The sequence below is a fragment of the Schistocerca gregaria genome, chromosome 3 (assembly GCF_023897955.1).
Source record: "Schistocerca gregaria isolate iqSchGreg1 chromosome 3, iqSchGreg1.2, whole genome shotgun sequence".
NCBI lineage: Eukaryota > Metazoa > Arthropoda > Insecta > Orthoptera > Acrididae > Schistocerca > Schistocerca gregaria.
In genome coordinates this window covers 149,592,337-149,611,419 of record NC_064922.1, presented here as the reverse complement: position 1 = coordinate 149,611,419, position 19,083 = coordinate 149,592,337, and the positions used below count along the sequence as shown (strand labels likewise).

Below are 19,083 nucleotides of genomic sequence, written 5' to 3'. Positions count from 1 at the left end.
TCAGTTTTCAAGGAATGAAAATTGCTGCTTATTCTGAGAATGTCACAAAACATAAATATCCATAACTTCAAAACTATTGAGACTATAAAATTTAATCTGATTTATTACAAAGATCTTGGATTAAGCTTTAATTTGTTATTGAACATTATGATGCTGTAACATTTGTCAGATTTTACTAAAATCTCTTAATAACACAGTAAAAAAAAACACCAGAAAATCTCAAAACACTTTCAGTTTTTTCCTTAAAAAACCTGTCTTTCATAGGTATGCTCATTAATTTCAAGATGGAGAAAGAACGAGTTCTTGAAAATCAATGTAAAACGTTAAATTACATAAAATATCTAGAATTTAGTAACAAACAATGAAATCAGTACTTCAATTCAGAAACTAGTTGAGGTATTAGCCTTACTACGAATTTAATAAGATATTAATTAATACTGCACTATATAAACAACAAAAGTTACCTTAAGTAAAAACAACTACATTAGAAATATTTTAATGAAAATCTGCATTACTGCCAGAAGAGTTTTAATAAATTTCTTTCTGGGAGAAAGGATACATATAAATAAAATAAAAAGGATGCACAGAGCAAACACTTTAACTACAGAGAAACCCCACTTTTACACTTTTCAAGGGACTTCAAAAACATGGCGTAGACGCAGGAAAATTTAAAATTTGGGAAATAATGTTTTATGCTGTAAAAGTTATGTATAGGATACCCCTTGCACAAACCCCACAATATATGTACATATCAGGCATCAAAATACTTGTCCGTGACTTGTTTATTATCTAATGAAGGTTTATTATCTAATAAAAATTGCTGATATAATTGGAACTGATAGCTGTCTGGGAAGTAGGAATGTTTGACTCAATTTCACATGTTATAATCGATGATTTTGAAAGCCAGCAACTGTCATTCATTATTTAAATAATGAAATACTGCACTGGTTACGTAATTTTTCATGCTTAGTTCGACGTGTTTCGAGAAATTTTTCTCACTGTCAAGTGCAAATACGTACATAAGTATTTTGCGCGTTATTTGAATGTGTTATTCTGCATCTCTTACACTGTAGTTGTCTTTTTGGGGTTATCAGGTACTGTGCCTCATCAATTATGTAGACCCCCCCCCCCCCCCACACACACACACACACACGCAAACTATCATTCACATTGTTTGTTTGTGTTACATCATAAAAAATACATACGTAACCCACATTGTGTTCAAATTAAAAACATTTGAGCATCGCAAAGTGAATGACTGTCAACTAGCGCACCAAGTGGCCACACACAGAAACACACTAAATATGGTTCGACAAAGGTGTCACCATGATCACAACAACCACAAAACTGCATTTGCGCAGAAGAGACAGTCTGGAAATGATTGTGATTGGTCATGATATCTTCATTCGAATGAACCTAGTTACTCCCGATCAGCCACCATGCCAGTAGAGCTTGGCAGCGGCGGGAGATATGGCACGAATAGTTCCAACTTTTACATGTTTACCTGTTCAGATCTGCTGAGGAGAGTGCCATGGTGTCAAGAAACTTAACCATGTAATATTTGTAAACACTATTGGACAGCCAACATCATGCCAGCGTCATTTTTTCTCCACAAACATTTTTACATAATACTTAAATCGTGGTAAAATGAAAAATATGTTGACACAAAATCTGGTGCAAATTAACATTGTGGGCATAAGAAATTTGATGGGACAGATGAAAACGGAGAGGAGAGCATAAGGGAACAATTGACACGAATGGGGGAACAAAATACAGTAGAAGAAGAATGGGTAGCTTTGAGGGATGAAGTAGTGAAGGCAGCAGAGGATCAAGTAGGTAAAAAGACGAGAGCTAGTAGAAATTCTTGGGTAACAGAAGAAATATTGAATTTAATTGATGAAAGGAGAAAATATAAAAATGCAGTAAATGAAGCTGACAAAAAGGAATATAAACGTCTCAAAAATGAAATCGACAGGAAGTGCAAAATGGCTAAGCAGGGATGGCTAGAGGACAAATGTAAGGATGTAGAGGCTTATCTCACTAGGGGTAAGATAGCTACTGCCTACAGGAAAATTAAGGAGATCTTTGGAGATAAGAGAACAACTTGTATGAACATCAACAGATCAGATGGAAACCCAGTTCTAAGCAAAGAGGGGAAAGCAGAAAGGTGGAAGGAGTATATAGAGGGTCTATACAAGGGCGATGCACTTGAGGACAATATTATGGAAATGGAAGAGGATGTAGATGAAGATGAAATGGGAGATATGATACTGCATGAAGAGTTTGACAGAGCACTGAAAGACCTGAGTCGAAACAAGGCCCCGGGAGTAGACAACATTCCATTGGAACTACTGACGGCCTTGGGAGAGCCAGTCCTGATAAAACTCTACCATCTGATGAGCAAGATGTATGAAACAGGCGAAATACCCTCAGACTTGAAGAAGAATATATTAATTCCAATCCCAAAGAAACCAGGTTTCAACAGGTGTGAAAATTACTGAACTATCAGTTTAATAAGACACGGCTGCAAAATACTAACAAGAATTCTTTACAGACAAATGGAAAAACTGGTAGAAGCTGACCTCAGGGAAGATAAATTTGGAGTCTGCAGAAATGTTGGAACACGTGAGGCAATTCTGACCCTACAAACTATCTTAGAAGATAGATCAAGAAAGGCAAACCTATGTTTCTAGCTTTTGTAGACTTAGATAAAGCTTTGGACATTGTTGACTGGAACATTATCTTTCAAATGCTAAAGGTTGCAGGGGTAAAATACAGGGAGCGAAAGGCTATTTACAATTTGTACAGAAACCAGATGGCAGTTAAACGAGTCGAGGGACACGAAAGGGAAGCAGTGGTTGGGAAGGGAGTGAGACAGGGTTGTAGCCTGTCCCCGATGTTATTCAATCTGTATTTTGAGCAAGCAGTAAAGGAAACAAAAGAAAAATTCGGAGTAGGTATTAAAATCCACGGAGAAGAAATAAAAACTCTGAGGTTTGCCGATGGCATTGTAATTCTGTCAGAGACACCAAAGGACTTGGAAGAGCACTTGAACGGAATGGATAGTGTATGGAAAGGAGGATATAAGATGTACATCAACAAAAGCAAAACGAGGATAATGGAATGTAGCCGAATTAAGTCGGGTGATGCTGAGGGAATTAGATTAGGAAATGAGACACTTAAAGTGGTAAAGGAGGTTTCCTATTTGGGGAACAAAATAACTGATGATGGTTGAAGTAGAGAGGATATAAAATGTAGACTGGCAATGGAAAGGAAAGCGTTTCTGAAGAAGAGAAATTTGTTAACATCGAGTATTGATTTAAGTGTCAGGAAGTCGTTTCTGAAAGTATTCGTATGGAGTGTAGCCATGTATGGAAGTGAAACATGGACGATAAATAGTTTGGACAAGATGAGAATATAAGCTTTCGAAATGTGGTGCTACAGAAGAATGCTGAAGATTATATGGGTAGATCACATAACCAATGAGGAAGTATGGAATAGGATTGGGGAGAAGTTTGTGGCACAACTTGACCAGAAGAAGGGATCGGTTGGTAGGACATGTTCTGAGGCATCAAGAGATCACCAATTTAGTACTGGAGGGCAGCGTGGAGGGTAAAAATCGTAGAGGGAGACCAAGAGATGACTACACTAAGTAGATTCAGAAGGATGTACGTTGCAGTAGGTACCGGGAGATGATGAAGCTTGCATAGGATAGAGTAGCATGGAGAGCTGCATCAAACCAGTCTCAGGACTGAGGACCGCAACAACAACAACAGATAAAAACAGTGACGTAACAGCGCGGTTATACTGTATGTTACTTGAAGTTCCACTTTTGGGAGGTTTTTGTTGCATTATCTCTTTTTAAGCAAATGGTAATGGTGATGTATTATCCAAGTTAATGTATAACACTTCAAGTTGTCATCCTGAGTTCTACATTCTTAGGATACAATCAGCTGACATACCTAAGATTTCCAGATTAAAAAATGATGCAGCAGGCCACTTTGGGCAAAGAACATGTGGAATCTCTTTTAAAGAATGAAGCCAACCAAACATAAATTGTGGAAAATAGTCACAACTAGTTAAGGCCACTGTAACCATCCCAGGTTCAATGAAACTCAAGACTTCAGAGCAAGAATGTTGTTTAGAAACAGTATGCATACTTGATTTATCACTCAAAGATTACGACTTAATTGCAGACTGAGTTTCAGACACTTGAATGGGAGAACGTAGAATGACTCCCTTGGAAAGCTTTTAAATTACTGAATCACAGCAATAATTTATTTGATTTTTTAAGTATTTTTTTTAGTACAAATTTCAAATTGGATGCCAGGAACAGTTTCTTGTGCAAAACTGTATGCTGCTTGGGTGTTGTTATTTGATTTTCAAATGGCCTTTGTAAACCAGCTCTAGCAGCAAGTTTTTTGATAGTGACTCGAATTGATCAAAAGAACCTTTTATACACAGCAGACATTGGTGTCAACTATCTTCAAAAGCTACTTAGTGATGACTACCTTAATTTGTCCAAAAAGCACTTAAATTATCTCACACTTGAGAGGTTAAGAGACCTTCTATTATTTGATGCATGCAACATTGGTATGTTTTTCTGACTGGATGTTTCAAGATTTTGAAAAATGAATTTTTATTTTTGCAAACTTTAATTAACTACTTAATATTGTTGTGTTTCATATCGAAGGAAAGCACAGTTCAAAAATTGTCAAATAATCTAGGTACAACACTACAGCTTCAATACTTTTGGACTTCTACTAAAATCTATTCCTCAAAATGTTGGGGAAGAAAACCTGCCTTGGTCAAAAGCAGTTAAAATATGCAGTATTTGTCAACTGCTGGGATACTGTAAACTATTAAGTCAGAGAAATCTAGGACATCATTGTACGAAAATTAATCGAAACTGGTTATTCTGGTATACAGGGTGATCCACTGATAATGACCGGGCCAAATATCTCAAGAAAAAAGCGTCAAACGAGAAATCTACAAAGAACGAAATTTGTCTAGCTTGAAGGACGCTATGGTTGGCCCGCTAGATGGTGCTGCAATAGGTCAAACGGATATCAACCTTAAATAGGCTCCCCCATTTTTTATTACTTATTCGTGTAGTATGTAAAGAAATATGAATGTTTTAGTTGGACCACTTTTTTCACGTTGTGATAGATGGCGCTGTAATAGTCACAAACATATGGCTCACGATTTTAGACGAACAGTTGGTAACTGGTAGGTTTTTTTAAAATTAAAATACAGAATGTAGGTATGTTTCAACATTTTATTTCAGTTGTTCCAATGTGATACACGTACTTTTGTGAACTTATATCAGAGAAAGCATGCTGTTACAGCATGATTACCTGTAAATACCGCATTAATGCAATAAATGTTCAAAATGATGTCCGTCAACCTCAATGCATTTGGCAATATGTGTAACGACATTCCTCTCAACAGCGAGTATTTCGCCTTCCGTAATGTTCGCACATCCATTGACAATGTGCTGACGCATGTTGTCAGGCGTTGTAGGTGGATCACGATAGCAAATATCCTTAAACTTTCCCCACAGAAAGAAATCCGGGGACGTCAGATCTGGTGAACATGAGGGCCATGGTATGGTGCTTCAATGACCAATCCACCTGTCATGAAATATGCTATTCAATACTGCTTCAACTGCACGCGAGCTATGTGCCCGACATCCATCATGTTGGAAATACATTGCCATTCTGTCATGTAGAGAAACATCTTGTAACATCGGTAGAACATTACATAGGAAATCAGCAAACATTGCACCATTTACATTGCCATCGATAAAATGGGACCAATTATCTTTCCTCCCATAATGCCGCACCATACATTAACCCACCAAGGTCGCTGATGTTCCACTTGTCGCAGTCACCGTGGACTTTCAGTCACCCAATAGTGCATATTATGCCGGTTTATGTTACTGCTGTTGGTGAATGACACTTTGTCACTAAATAGAACACGTGCAAAAAATCTGTCATCGTCCCATAATTTCTCTTGTGCCCAGTAGCAGAACTGTACACGACATTCAAATTCGTCACCATGCAATTCCTGTTGCATAGAAATATGGTGCGGGTGCAACTGATGTTGATGTAGCATTCTCAACACCAACGTTTTTGAGATTCCCGATTCTCACGCAATTTGTCTGCTACTGATGAGCGGATTAGCCGCGGCAGCAGCTAAGACACCTACTTGGGCATCATCATTTGTTGCAGGTCATGGTTGACGTTTCACATGAGGCTGAGCACTTCCTGTTTCCTTAAATAATGTAACTATCCAGCAAGTGGTCTGGACACTTGGATGATGTCGTCTGGGATACCGAGCAGCATACATAGCACACAATACCCATACATCAACATGATATCGACCTTTTCCGCAATTGGTAAATGGTCCATTTTAACACGGTTAATGTATCACGAAGCAAATACCGTCTGCACTGGCGGAATGTTACATGATACCACGTACTTACACATTTGTGACTATTACAGTGTCATCTATCACAAAGCGAAAAAAGTGGTCCAACTAAACATTCATATTTCTTTACGTACTACACGAATATGTAATAAAAAAATGGCGGTTCCTATTTAGAAAAACACAGTTGATATACTTTTGACCTGTGGCAGCGCCATCTAGTGTGCCAACCATAGCGCCATCTAGTGTGCCAACCATAGCGCTATCTGGTTTCCCCCTTCAAGCTAGACGAGTTTTGTTCTTTGTAGTTTTTTCGTTTGATGCTTCTTTCGTGAGATATTTGGCCTGTTCAATAACTACTGACGACCCTGTATATATTAAATTTGAAAGATTTCTACGTAGTATTTTTTAAACTGATTTGCTTTGTTGTCACTTAATATTTCTGGATATTGAAAAAGAATCAACATCTGGAAAACTTAATTTTCAAATGTTCATCTATCTCAGTGTATTATAACTTTTTTCTAGTAACCGCCCCCGATGTAAAACCTGTCCCATGCACCACCACCTACTCCAGTCCTACCCAGAAGGAGTACACGATCAAAGGCATAGCCACGTGTGAAAGCACCCACGCGATTTACCAACTGACCTGAATACACTGAAGCTTTCTATGTGGGAATGACCAGCAACAAACCATCCATTGACATGAATGGACACAGGCGGTCAGCGTTTGTTGGTAATGAGGATCACCCTGTGGCTAAACATGCCTTGGTGCACGGCCAGCACATCTTGGCACAGTGTTACACCATCCGGGTTACCTGGATACTTCCCACTAACACCAACCTGTCAGAACTCCGAGATGGGAACTTGCCCTTCAGTATATCCTCTCTTCTCGTTATCCACCAGGCCTCAACCTCCGCTAATTTCAAGTTGCCGCCGCTCATACCTCACCTGTCTTTCAACAACATATTTGCCTCTGTACTTCCGCCTCAACTGACATCTCTGCCCAAACTCTTTGCCTTTACAAATGTCTGCTTGTGTCTGTGTATGTGCGGATGGGTGTGTGTGTGTGTGTGTGTGTGTGTGTGTGTGTGTGTGTGTGTGTGTGTGTGTGGGCGCGCGCCCGCGCGCGCGAGAGTGTGTATACCTGTCCTTTTTTCCCCCTGAGGTAAGTCTTTCCACTCCCGGGATTGGAATGACTCCTTACCCTCTCCCTTAAAACCCACATCCTTTCGTCTTTCCCTCTCCTTCCCTCTTTCCTGAAGAAGCAACCGTTAGTTGCGAAAGCTTGAATTTTGTGCGTATGTTTGTGTTTGATTGTGTGTCTATCAACGTGCCAGCGCTTTTGTTTGGTAAGTCACATCATATTTGTTTTTAGATATATTTTTCTAGTAACTTGTACTACAAGAGTTAAATAACTTTCTGGGCATTTTGCACAATGAAAGACAGATTACGGCACCACTACCAGATGAAAACAAAACACATGTATCATATTCTTTATGTACAGAGAGATATTTCTACAGTTAAATGTGTACACAAATAGCAGACATCCCAATAATTTCAGGAAGAAAAATATTACTTACAGGTACTCTCTCATATGGCCTGTAGTCCATCACTGGGTATACTGGTGGACCATTCATCGGCACAAGAGGCCTCACCATATCAAACATTGTGTAATTTCCTTTGTCAGTCACACCGGGATGCAGAAATCTTGAAGTGGAAATAATAGAAAAATATATGTAAATTAACATACATTGTAAAAACTGGTTAATACTTTGATGATGTTAGCAATGATGCTTCTAGATAATATCGTGTGACTTCCGGTAAATCTAATTACAAGATTTAACAAAGATACTTTGATAATGTAAAGTTATTGTTAAAATCCCCCTCCCCGTCACATCCTCTCGATTCATGCATTTCACATTTACATTCAAGCACATATCACCATAATTTTTAATATGGACATCACATAAAAACACCATTAAAGTAACACAACAAAGATGCACACAATTATTCTGAGAAAGGTACCTGATTAATCATCTCTCTTAATGATAAATAGCTTTTTGGCTGCCTTGGAAACAGGCTGAAATCTTCTACCACTTTATGAGAAAGCTCAGATATTAAACTAAACTTTAAAACTCTTAGTGCTGTTCTGTCATCAAATGAAATGGAAAGCAAACAGTCAAATAGCCTAATAACTTAAACATTGTACTAATATGAGTATATGCATAGTCATTCACTTACTACTTACTTCACTAAAATTTGTACTAGTTACTGGAAGACCATATGCTACAATATTGTGTTGTTGGAATACTGACCATTACACTCATTAGATTCTAATCACCTTGCAACCAATCTTGCCTTAATAGTACGCGATTATGAGTAGGACTAAGCAGTCTTTGCCAGCTCATAACCTGATTTCCCCTGAACCCTGGCACACACTTGGTAGGTAAAAGGAAATGTTTAATGTTCTGCAACACTTCTCAGTTTGGTGCAGATTTCAAATTCTTGGAATGGTACTCAGAGAGTCAGTTCCGCCAAATGATCACAGTTTGTCTATTTAATCAATTTTGAACAAATAAACTGGGGCACTCATTTAAGGGGAACATTGTATGTCCTATGCCGCCAATGTTAAGTTATCGAATTTTTTGACCCATTATCTCGGAAACGTTTTAAGACACCAACTTACAATTTTCCATAATTACTGAACGCACACACCTTTCTAGATACACTGAACTAGAATTGTTACTAAAATTGTATTGTGGGGCATGTTATCTTTCCCCCCACCCCCAAACACTCATTTTTTTTACAATTTTGAAAATAAATGAACATAAAATAAAACAATTCAGGATATTTTAATTATTCTAGTTCCATATGTGTCGAATCTCACAGTTGGCATGCTGCGAAAATTTCATGTCTCTCCCTGCATCTTTTATGCACTAGAATTGCCCTGGCCAATAGCCTGTGTCTTCTTCAGTGTCACAACAGCCCAGTGCTTGCTGCCTCCTTTTCTTTCTTGCTTCTTTTGTCATTTGCTGAACAGCTCATCCAGTTCCTGCAGTCCTTTAGCTGTGTTCTGTCCAAATCTAACCCCTAACTTCTCCAGAACCTTAAGCCTTTCATAGTTCCCACCATTGGCCAACAAATACATTATTAGGCACACGGCACCACACAATATTGCTGAAGGACTCATTCACATTCTGCGTCTTCCCATGTAAACACTTCTTTAGTAATTCAGGATTTGCCAAATCTCTGTAAATAGTTTTGATTGCCTCCATTACTGCCAAAGGAAGAGAATGTTTGTGTGTAAATTCATGCAGGGTGCTAGAAAATTCAGCTTGCCTATATTTACACCAAGTGTCTGGTGGAGGTGGACACACAAAGCATGACATGGCGTCGGTGTTTTCAATTACTTCAGAAGAAAATGCAGGTCTCACATATCTGTTACGCACAAATCTGCATTTCTTGAAGATACTTTTATGCTTCGTCATTTTATTTGTGTATAAAAGGCACCAGAAGTTAGCTTACTACAAAAAATAGCCGATAATCACACTACTTTCAACGAAAATTAATATCAGAAACAAAGGACTGATTGTTTTATTTGTAATGCCAACTTCTGAGATGTGCAGTAGGCACAAAATAAAGCAATTCACAGCCTTCTAGGCAGTGTAGTTCCCCAGATATGGCTGCTCAACTGTGTCAGTATATGCGTAGATGCGAAATTTGACACAGTCACACATCAACATTCAAAATATTATTTGACGGTCTCAATTGTCCAATTTTAATGTATTATATACCAAAATCTCAGGAAAGTCCATTATGGAGAGGAAAACAGAAAATATCACATACAATGTCCCCTTAACTAACAAGTTTTAAGGGCACATTAAAAAAATACAACAGTGTAGGTGTTAAAAATCCATAATTTAACATAAAACAGAATGAATTCAATGTTATATTATGAAATACAGTCACTTTGATTTTTCATTACATCCAAACAAGTGGCAAACATCTCTGTCATAACACAAAGATTGTGATCTAACTTTAACTAAGTGCTATGAGTACAACTAGTACAAATCCAAAGGATGTCACTGTTTATAGAAAGTCTCTATCAATTCCCCAAATGGATCAATAATCAAACAATGTGGAATGCAGGAAACTGAAATACACACTATGTGCAACACACACTTCATCACGAGTCTGAAAATGAACTTTTTGGTAACCTAATTCTCTCAGGTAAAATAGTATCTAGAATTTACAGTATGCATTTCCCTTTGCTGTGCAACCCACAGAGGATACACAATCAAGTCGGAATCACAAAAATGTTATGGAATGAATGCAAATGTGCTGTCTGCTTCCCACGACTTAAAAGTAAAATGAAGTATCTTCAGGCCTTACCACATCGTGCGGTAACGAAGTGTGTTTACCATCTATCAAACGTCAAGCCCAGAAATCTCATCTAAGTCTTAAAATTTAGGAGACACACTGAAGTTTGAATAGATCAAAATACAAATATAGCAGTTAAATCTGATGCTGTCTTACCAATGGGTAACTGAGACCAACTGAATCTACCTCTTTCCTACAATTTCTTCATTATCAGTTACAACTGGCCAATAAACAGTGCTTCTCACCATCACAACAATTAAAACATATCCTTAAAACAGACTCTAGAGAGACGGAAATCTGTTTTTAAAATGTTGGCATGATTATGACCGGCTCAATAGCTAAGTACTACTAGGAAAGTACGAGTCTATGAATATAGGAATTCAACATCAGAAACCTCGTTTTTGAAGCTGCCCACCATCTATGAAAAAACAATAAAAAATGCACTATCCAACAAATAATTGCCTTAAATGATCAAAACTGGAACAATACCTTCTTAAGACACAATGAAAGTTACTCAGGAATTCCCTATGTGCTTCATTAGTAATGACGAGACAACAGTAATAATTAGATCAAGTGAGGATTTTCTCTAGTCTGAAGAGGGAAATCAAGGTTACCTCTCTTCCCACATCCATACGTTCTACCATCTGCCCAATTATGTTAGGCAGTGCATATAGGGTTTATTTTTACAAACTATTAAGACACGGTGATTAGTACTGTATCCATTCACCATTAAGGAGATTATTGTGAGCCTCAAATATAACAGAATCCAGTACCCAGATTGAGGAAGATCAGTTGTAAGTGTCCTTACTGTTGAGAATTTAACCCATCTCTTTAAATTTTGAATGGAAATACATACTTACATCAAAATTACTTTGCTTTATGGCTTAGTTCACTTTTATAATAATAGAACATGTAGTGACATTAATGAATAACAATTTATTAGCTGATACATTACATCAACATAATGTGGCGACTAAAAAACATTAAAACACCATAATACTAACATAAAGTATGCAGTAGCCTTAAAAACCTAGATTGTCAGCTATATGGTCACTACCAGTTCTACTCTATGTCAGTCAAACACTTAGATCAAATGATGTAGTGCGCGAAAGTTGGAGTATTGCCTTGCACATTGACATCACTATCCATTTTAAAAGAACCATAAAATGCACATACTGAGGGGAAAAATTTAGAATTTCAAAGTTTGGCATTGAAACTAAAGGACTAGTGGAAGCTAGCTAATGTTGATATCATTCCTACCATATATCACACACAATCTATGAAACCCATCTCACATTGTCTGAATTTTCTTTTTAACAACGCATCTGCATAATGCTATACTAATATTTCTTATGTAAGTTGTTTGCTACTAATATCAGTAATGCTTTTGTTAGTGATTTCACTAATGTGCCCATTTTATCAGTAACCCATGTGTCAAGATTTTCTCTCTTTTCCGTTTGTAAATCCTGAAATTCTGTAAAAAAATTTCTTGCATGGATTGACTCCATATTATGAATATAGCCACAGTAACATTGTGTAAATGCAGTTAAATAATTATTGATCACAATGTGACTGTAGGATGTTAAATGTAAATTATTAAGTCTGAGCAGGGAATCCTGGATGGCACAGACAAGTAAAAAGCTTAAGATCTTATTATGCATATAGAATACTTTGGTGACTGTGATGTATAGATAAAATGCGCAAGAAATGCTTTTGACTATAAGCAGACCATGAATGCTACACATGATGCAAACTTGACATATGAGATCATGCAAGCAATGGCCTTTTCATACGACACTGCATAAAGGAAGTATCATGAGTACCTTGATTCTGGAAAGAGCAATACTACCACAGCCATCTTGTGTGGGCAGTACCATACTGAAGACAGGGGACACAAGTGACTTTCACAATTTATAACGTCTGACAGATTGTGCACAATGCAACAAAACACTCACCATTTCAATGCTGCACAATAATTAGTGAGCTGCCATACCAACCATATGGGACACAGAAACCACCATCTCACTCGTGTATCTCTGTTCACAGGGCTTAACGATTAGCATGGAGGTGAGAACTGTCATTGGACAAGTGAAGCATGTAAAAAGATAGACTACAGCACCAATGATAGCAAGGTATGAATACATCACACCCAAGAGTATGCATCCAGCTAGTCAACAGGGAACCAGTCAGTGAGTTGGCAGGTATATTCTCACATAAAGGATGCTGAAATGGGACTTTTGGTAAGTCTTCCAATGGTTTCACAGACAAACAAAACATGAACCTCTTGCCGATTACTGCGCCCACTTGTGCATCTACAGCATCCCACAGGCAATCTTTACATTGAACAAAACAATGAAGCACCTCATCAACTCTAATTGTATCAGAATAGTTTCAGAGTCACTACCTAGACTATGTGCATTTGTGACCTTTAGCTCATCATATTTCAATCTTACTGAGCACATGTGGAATGCAATCAAGCGATATTTGCACAGCTTGGAATCAGCCCTGAACGATCTTCACAATTTGTGGCAGGTATTTCAGCAGCATGGATCCTTCTATTCTCAATGCTTTTCTAACATCAGTGCCACAATGTGTCACGGCAGTCATCAGGGTAAAAGAGAGTGCTACAAACTATGATTGCCTTTAAAGCACCCAAGTGCACTGTTTTAAAGGTGGCAAATAAAAAAGAAGTCTCAATACCACCTTTTCCTAGACATTAATATTGATCCACTCACTCTCACATAACACTGGAGTATTATTTTATACTTGCATTAATCTTGTTTTTATGTTATGATTTTGAATACGAATGTATTTTTGCTAAATACTGTAGTAATTGGGAACCATTTTCCATTTACACAGAACTGTGATGAAAGTGGTACATCACTCCCATTATGGTCAATCCATATCAACTAATATAATTTTGTTTCATTTTTGGACCTTGGTCTCTCCAACTACTCTGATTTTTTAACACTTAATAGTACCCATGAAGCTAACAAATGCAGCAAATTCTAATAGTTGTTGATATTTTCAGTTTCTTGTTTTTAAATTTCAAAAACGTTTGTCTGGTTGCCCAAAGGTTTTGGGGAATAAACTTCAATATATTAAAAAAACAACTGAAGCCACAGAGTAGAGCTGTAGACTCTTCAACTATGAGTTGATCTGATACGATATGCAAAATAACATTACTATGATATTAATTTCATATTGAAAAAACTTTTTTTTTCAAAAATCTTGAAAACATTCCTTTCATATTTTCTCGACAAAATGTGTGTTCAGAATGAAACTTTCACTCTGCAGTGGGGTGTGCACTGATATGAAAGTTCCTGGTGGCACTCGACCATGAAAGACATGAGTCCCAAATTACAGTCTCAGCAGTCTGGCACACAGTTTCAGTCTGCCAGGAAGTTTCTCACATTTCTGTTGCCTCTGATAAAAGTCTGAGGATGGAGAAAGAATGGACTGACAGGGAAATTAATTCTTAAATACTGTAACACACAGTTGCACTGCACCTACACTTCATTGCAGTTAATATTGGAAGGAATGGTCAACAATGACAAAGTATGGAATTTCTGCTTCAGCTTGATTTATACTGTTACAATAGTTTTTTCCATTAAAGTATTTATAGGTATAGGAGGTAGACAAGAAAACGGAAAAAATACATTACTGTGCCTAATGCGGTGGAGGAATTCCCGTCGTAATTCAAAACAGTTTCCCGTCATCTCCGAACAAATAAACAGAGCCCCTAAACAGTTTTCAAGGGATTCTTACACCATTCTTACTGCAAACTAGTGGAAAATTCTGGTAAGAATAATGGAGACGGAAAGCAATCATGCAGCCTTCTATTCAAAGTAGACCATGAAGGCTCAATAATACCGATATCTGGTAACTGTGATGGCTAGGGGAGATGTCACTGTACATCCTTATGCTCACAAAATTAGTTCTGGATGATGTGAAGTGTGTGAACAGTGGCCCTGTTGTTGTGAAACATGGTATTACCATTGGGGAAACAACACTGTAGTATGAGAGGAAGCTCGTCAGCCACAGTTATTACATAATCCTTAGCAGTAATCTGACCTTGTAGAGTAACTATGGGGCCCATCAGATCACTGTTCTGACCATGTATGACACTAACATAAAAAATATGTTGCGTTTTACTAGTGCACTCCTGTACAATACAAAAACCAAAACAGAGACAAAATATGTCTTGACAAGACTGGTTACAATTCTGATGCAGAACAGCTCTACTTAACCACAGTACATGGTAAAAGAGCTTGCAATGGTCTTGGGGTTACTGACTAAGCTAAAGCAAGTCAACAAAGACCACTTCGAAATCTGACAAACCCAGCATTGTCAGGGTTTCCATTATGTCATTATTCTATTAGAAATGAAAACAAAAGTGAATTATGTTTGTAGCATAACATCGAAAAAATTTAAGTACAGCTGCTTCACTTATCTACAATGCTATTTAGTGATTTTCTCTATGACACCACTTCTTTGTAGCTCTATAGATGGGTAATGTTTTCACCTACCGCCATTTGCACTTCGCAGTTGAAAGCTGTCAAAAAAGCCGACTGGTGTCAGGGATTTCCTTAAGTTGACCTGAATGTGGGACTGGCAGAGCAGTTAACAATGAATGTATTAAAACTTCGTGCATGATGCAGCATTTTTTCCCCCCATGTCATAGTGCTTATGAAGTCATATTTCTTGAACTACGTGTCGTACAGTGATATATTTCTCTATGTACATTCAGTGGGATATGTAAGTACTGTCTTCAAAATATGTTGAGAATAGAGTTCTTAGCACAGAAGTAATGAATTTAACCATTATCCACAGAATGGGAGTTTTTCATTAATTTTACTGTGTATGATGCCGTATCTCCTGAAATATGACAAGTAGTGGCTCTTACACCACAGAGATTGTTGCACAATGGTCAGGGATGTGTGTACCAAATTTGGTTGAAATCGGTGCAGTGGTTTAGGAGATGTGGAAAATACACACACACATACATTTTTATAATGTGTAGGGATTAAGGCTTCCGTCCCTCTCTGGGGGACACCACCTTGACAAAGCACTGTCTGTGCAGGTGGAGAGGCTTGTGTATCCGCGGGAAGCTGAGGGCTATGCCCAAGGTAGAGGACCTACTGCCGGAAAGGCCTCAGCCGATGGATCAGACTAAGAGTGTCCCACAACATCCCATCTTCCCTATCCACTCCTAGTCCTACCCTATTCCCTGACCCAACCCAAGGTGTAAACAGGGCCTCAGGGATAACGAGCGACCTCCCTGAGTAACTACCTTACACAGCGCAGGGTATTCGTGCTGTGGACCTTTTAGATCCCCAAATCTTGTGGGACCAATATGGACACAATTATAGGAAATAAAGAAAAACAAACTGAGGGTCAAATTGACACCTCAGATACCCAAACATCAGGGACAGAACCAATGGAAGCCATTCCCACTACTGAATCAGGGTCTAGACCTGAGCCAGAAGTAGGAACTGTAACTGAGAAGCTCAGAGGAAAAAGGAAGGGAAAGAATGGCTTCCTAAAGACAAGTGGAGGGAATTAAAGGGACTAGAACCTAAGCCCCCCAGGAAAAAAACAGTCTCACGTTGAAGAGGATACGCAGACCCCCCACAATATCAAAGACATATAGTAAGCAGATAAGGGAGGAATCAAAGACCCCCTCCTCCCTGGATAAGCGAGTAAAGAAAAAAACCGAGGCAAGAAAAAGGGAAACAGACCTATAGTACTGCAGTCTCGGATTTTAGGATGGCAGTTATCCAGGAAGGTTATCCACTGGTGGCTATCACCTCACAACAGGAGAAACTAGTACAGATGGCCCTCCATGAAAAGATTGGGGGCGACACTGGCTCAGGACCCAACTTCAGGAGGGTCTATCTAGATCGTGGTGCACTCATTTTTGTCTGGGAGGGGGTGCACGTGGTGGAATGGCTCAATGACAAGGTGCTCATGATATCCCCGTGGGAAGATGCGAAGCTGCTGATTAAGATGGCAGCGGAGCTTCTTAAGACCGCTAAGATATCATTATGTGTACCTAAGATCCTTAAGGAAGTCTCTTCCAAGACTCTGTTCAGGAAAATAGGCGCCCAGAACCCAAAAGTCTCGACAGAAGACTGGAGAGTGATTTACCAGAAGGCTGCTCTGGAAGGACAAACCCTGGTGGTGGAGGTCGGTGAGAAGTCCCTGTAGGCGATGCGGGAGCAGGACCTGAAACTGTTTTTAGGGTTTTCGCAGGTCAGGTTCTTAAAGACCTCAAAGATGGCAGCAAGACGGAGCCTGGAGGTGCTGCAGATTAATCTGCAGCACAGTAAAGGGGCCTCTGCTGTCCTGAGTCGCTGCCTGGGGAGACAGGAAGTGGACGTGGCCCTGATACAAGAACCCTATTTATACAAAGGGGGTGTACCAGGACTCGGTGGCACTGGAGGTAAACTGATCTATACTAGGAATCTAAGAAACTCCAGAACATTCATCTATGTAAGAAATGGCATTACCTTCATGCCAATGATGGATTTCTGCACTAGGGACTTAGTGACCATTAAAATGCAGCAATGTGAGGAAGGTATCATGAGGGAAATTATTTTGGCCTTAACATATCTTCCTTACGAAGACAGCTCTCCTCCTCCTTTGGAGGTGAAGAGACTGGTCGAGACTTGCCATTGGCAAGGTTTCAACTGCAGGTGGGATGTGACGCCAATGCCCACAACCTAGTGTGGGGCAGCAAGGACATCAACAGTAGAGGTGAGTACCTTCTTGAATTTCTTTTAGCTAACAACTTAGAGGTCCTGAATAGGGCCAACAAACCTACATTTAGAAATAGCAGAAGGGAAGAAGTAATTGACATAACCTTTGGCTCCATGATGATGGGTAGCTATGTCAAACAATGGCATGTGGTGTTGGAGCCATCCTCATCGGACCACATGTACATCAAATTCAAGGTTGAAATGGGAATCAGACAGACCATGACCTAAAGGAATCCCAGGAAAACAGACTGGGACACATATAGAAGGGACCTTGACTTAGGCTTATCAGAAATTAAAACCTCAATAAGGAATCCAGTAGAATTTGAGGAAGTAACAGAAGCTCTTACCTCTGCCATAGTGACCTCATATCAGGACAATTGCACAATCACCAGGAAGGACACAAATAGAAGTGTTCCTTGGTGGAATAACAAATTGGAAATGCAAAGAAAACAGGTACGGAGACTGTTTAATATTGTGAGACATAAAGGACAATGGGCTAAATATTGTGAGACCCTTGTCAATTATGATCTTGCAATCAGACAAGCAAAGGAGGCATCCTGGAAGGCATTCTGTGAGAAAATAGAGGGCACAGCTGCACAAGCCAGACATCACCAGATTCTCACTATAGTACCAACCAATCCAGGAGGTACACTGAGGAAGGAGGCTGGGGAATATACAAAGACAGCACATGAGACCCTGGAATTGCTCCTCAAAACACACTTTCCTCTGCCAGGCAACACAGACCAGTATGTGACCCCAGAGAGACAACGGTTCTCAGGCACTCTAAGATAGGACTGGGAATCGGCCGAGGAGTGTGTGAACTTCAACAAAATCCAGTGGGCGGTGGGAACATTCCAACCATCCAAGTCACCAGCTCTCCTGCAACAGGCATGAGGAAAGCTTGTAAGAGTCCTATGCCAGCTATTCAGGGTTAGCCTAGCAGTAGGAATCATTCCCAATGCTTGGAGGGCAGTGAAGGTTGTCTTCATTCCAAAGCCAGGGAGAATTGATCATACCAAGGCCAAGGATATGAGAGCAATCTGTCTTTCCTCCTTCATTCTCAAAACATTGGAAAAACTGGTTAATGTATATGTTGGGAAGAGGAGGCTGAGTAGGCTCCCTCTACACTCGAACCAACACGCATACCAACCAGGTAAATCATGTGTGAGAACTCTCCACCAACTCGTTGGGAAGGTGGAAAAAGCACTTCATTTCCAAGAAATAGCCCTCTGCATCTTCCTGGGTATCAAGGGAGCCTTTAGTAACATGACCTTCGATTCCATGACAAGGGCAGCAGATGTGCATGGCCTGGGGACCACTATATGTAGGTGGACCAGGGCCATGCTTAGTAGAAGGAAGGTAGAGGCTACCTTGATGAACAAAATGATGGTAATTAAGACCACTAGAGGCTGCCCACAAGGAGGAGTTTTGTCTCTTCTACTGTGGAATCTAGTGGTGAACGAACTCATTGTGGAACTAAGTTCTAGACAATTGTGCAAAAAATGGTGCATTA

The 19,083-nt window shown here is 39.2% G+C and overlaps 1 protein-coding gene across 8 annotated transcripts in view; it reads right to left on the bottom strand.

Moving 5' to 3' along the window:
• Positions 1-19,083, bottom strand: part of LOC126353924 (zinc finger CCCH domain-containing protein 18-like) — a 112,308-nt gene that overhangs the window by 67,562 nt on the left and 25,663 nt on the right. For all 8 annotated transcript variants that reach the window (XM_050003168.1, XM_050003172.1, XM_050003170.1 and 5 more), the window contains exon 3: positions 8,010-8,136. In XM_050003168.1, the coding sequence (XP_049859125.1) occupies positions 8,010-8,136 (127 nt within the window). The remainder of the gene's footprint in view (positions 1-8,009; positions 8,137-19,083) is intronic.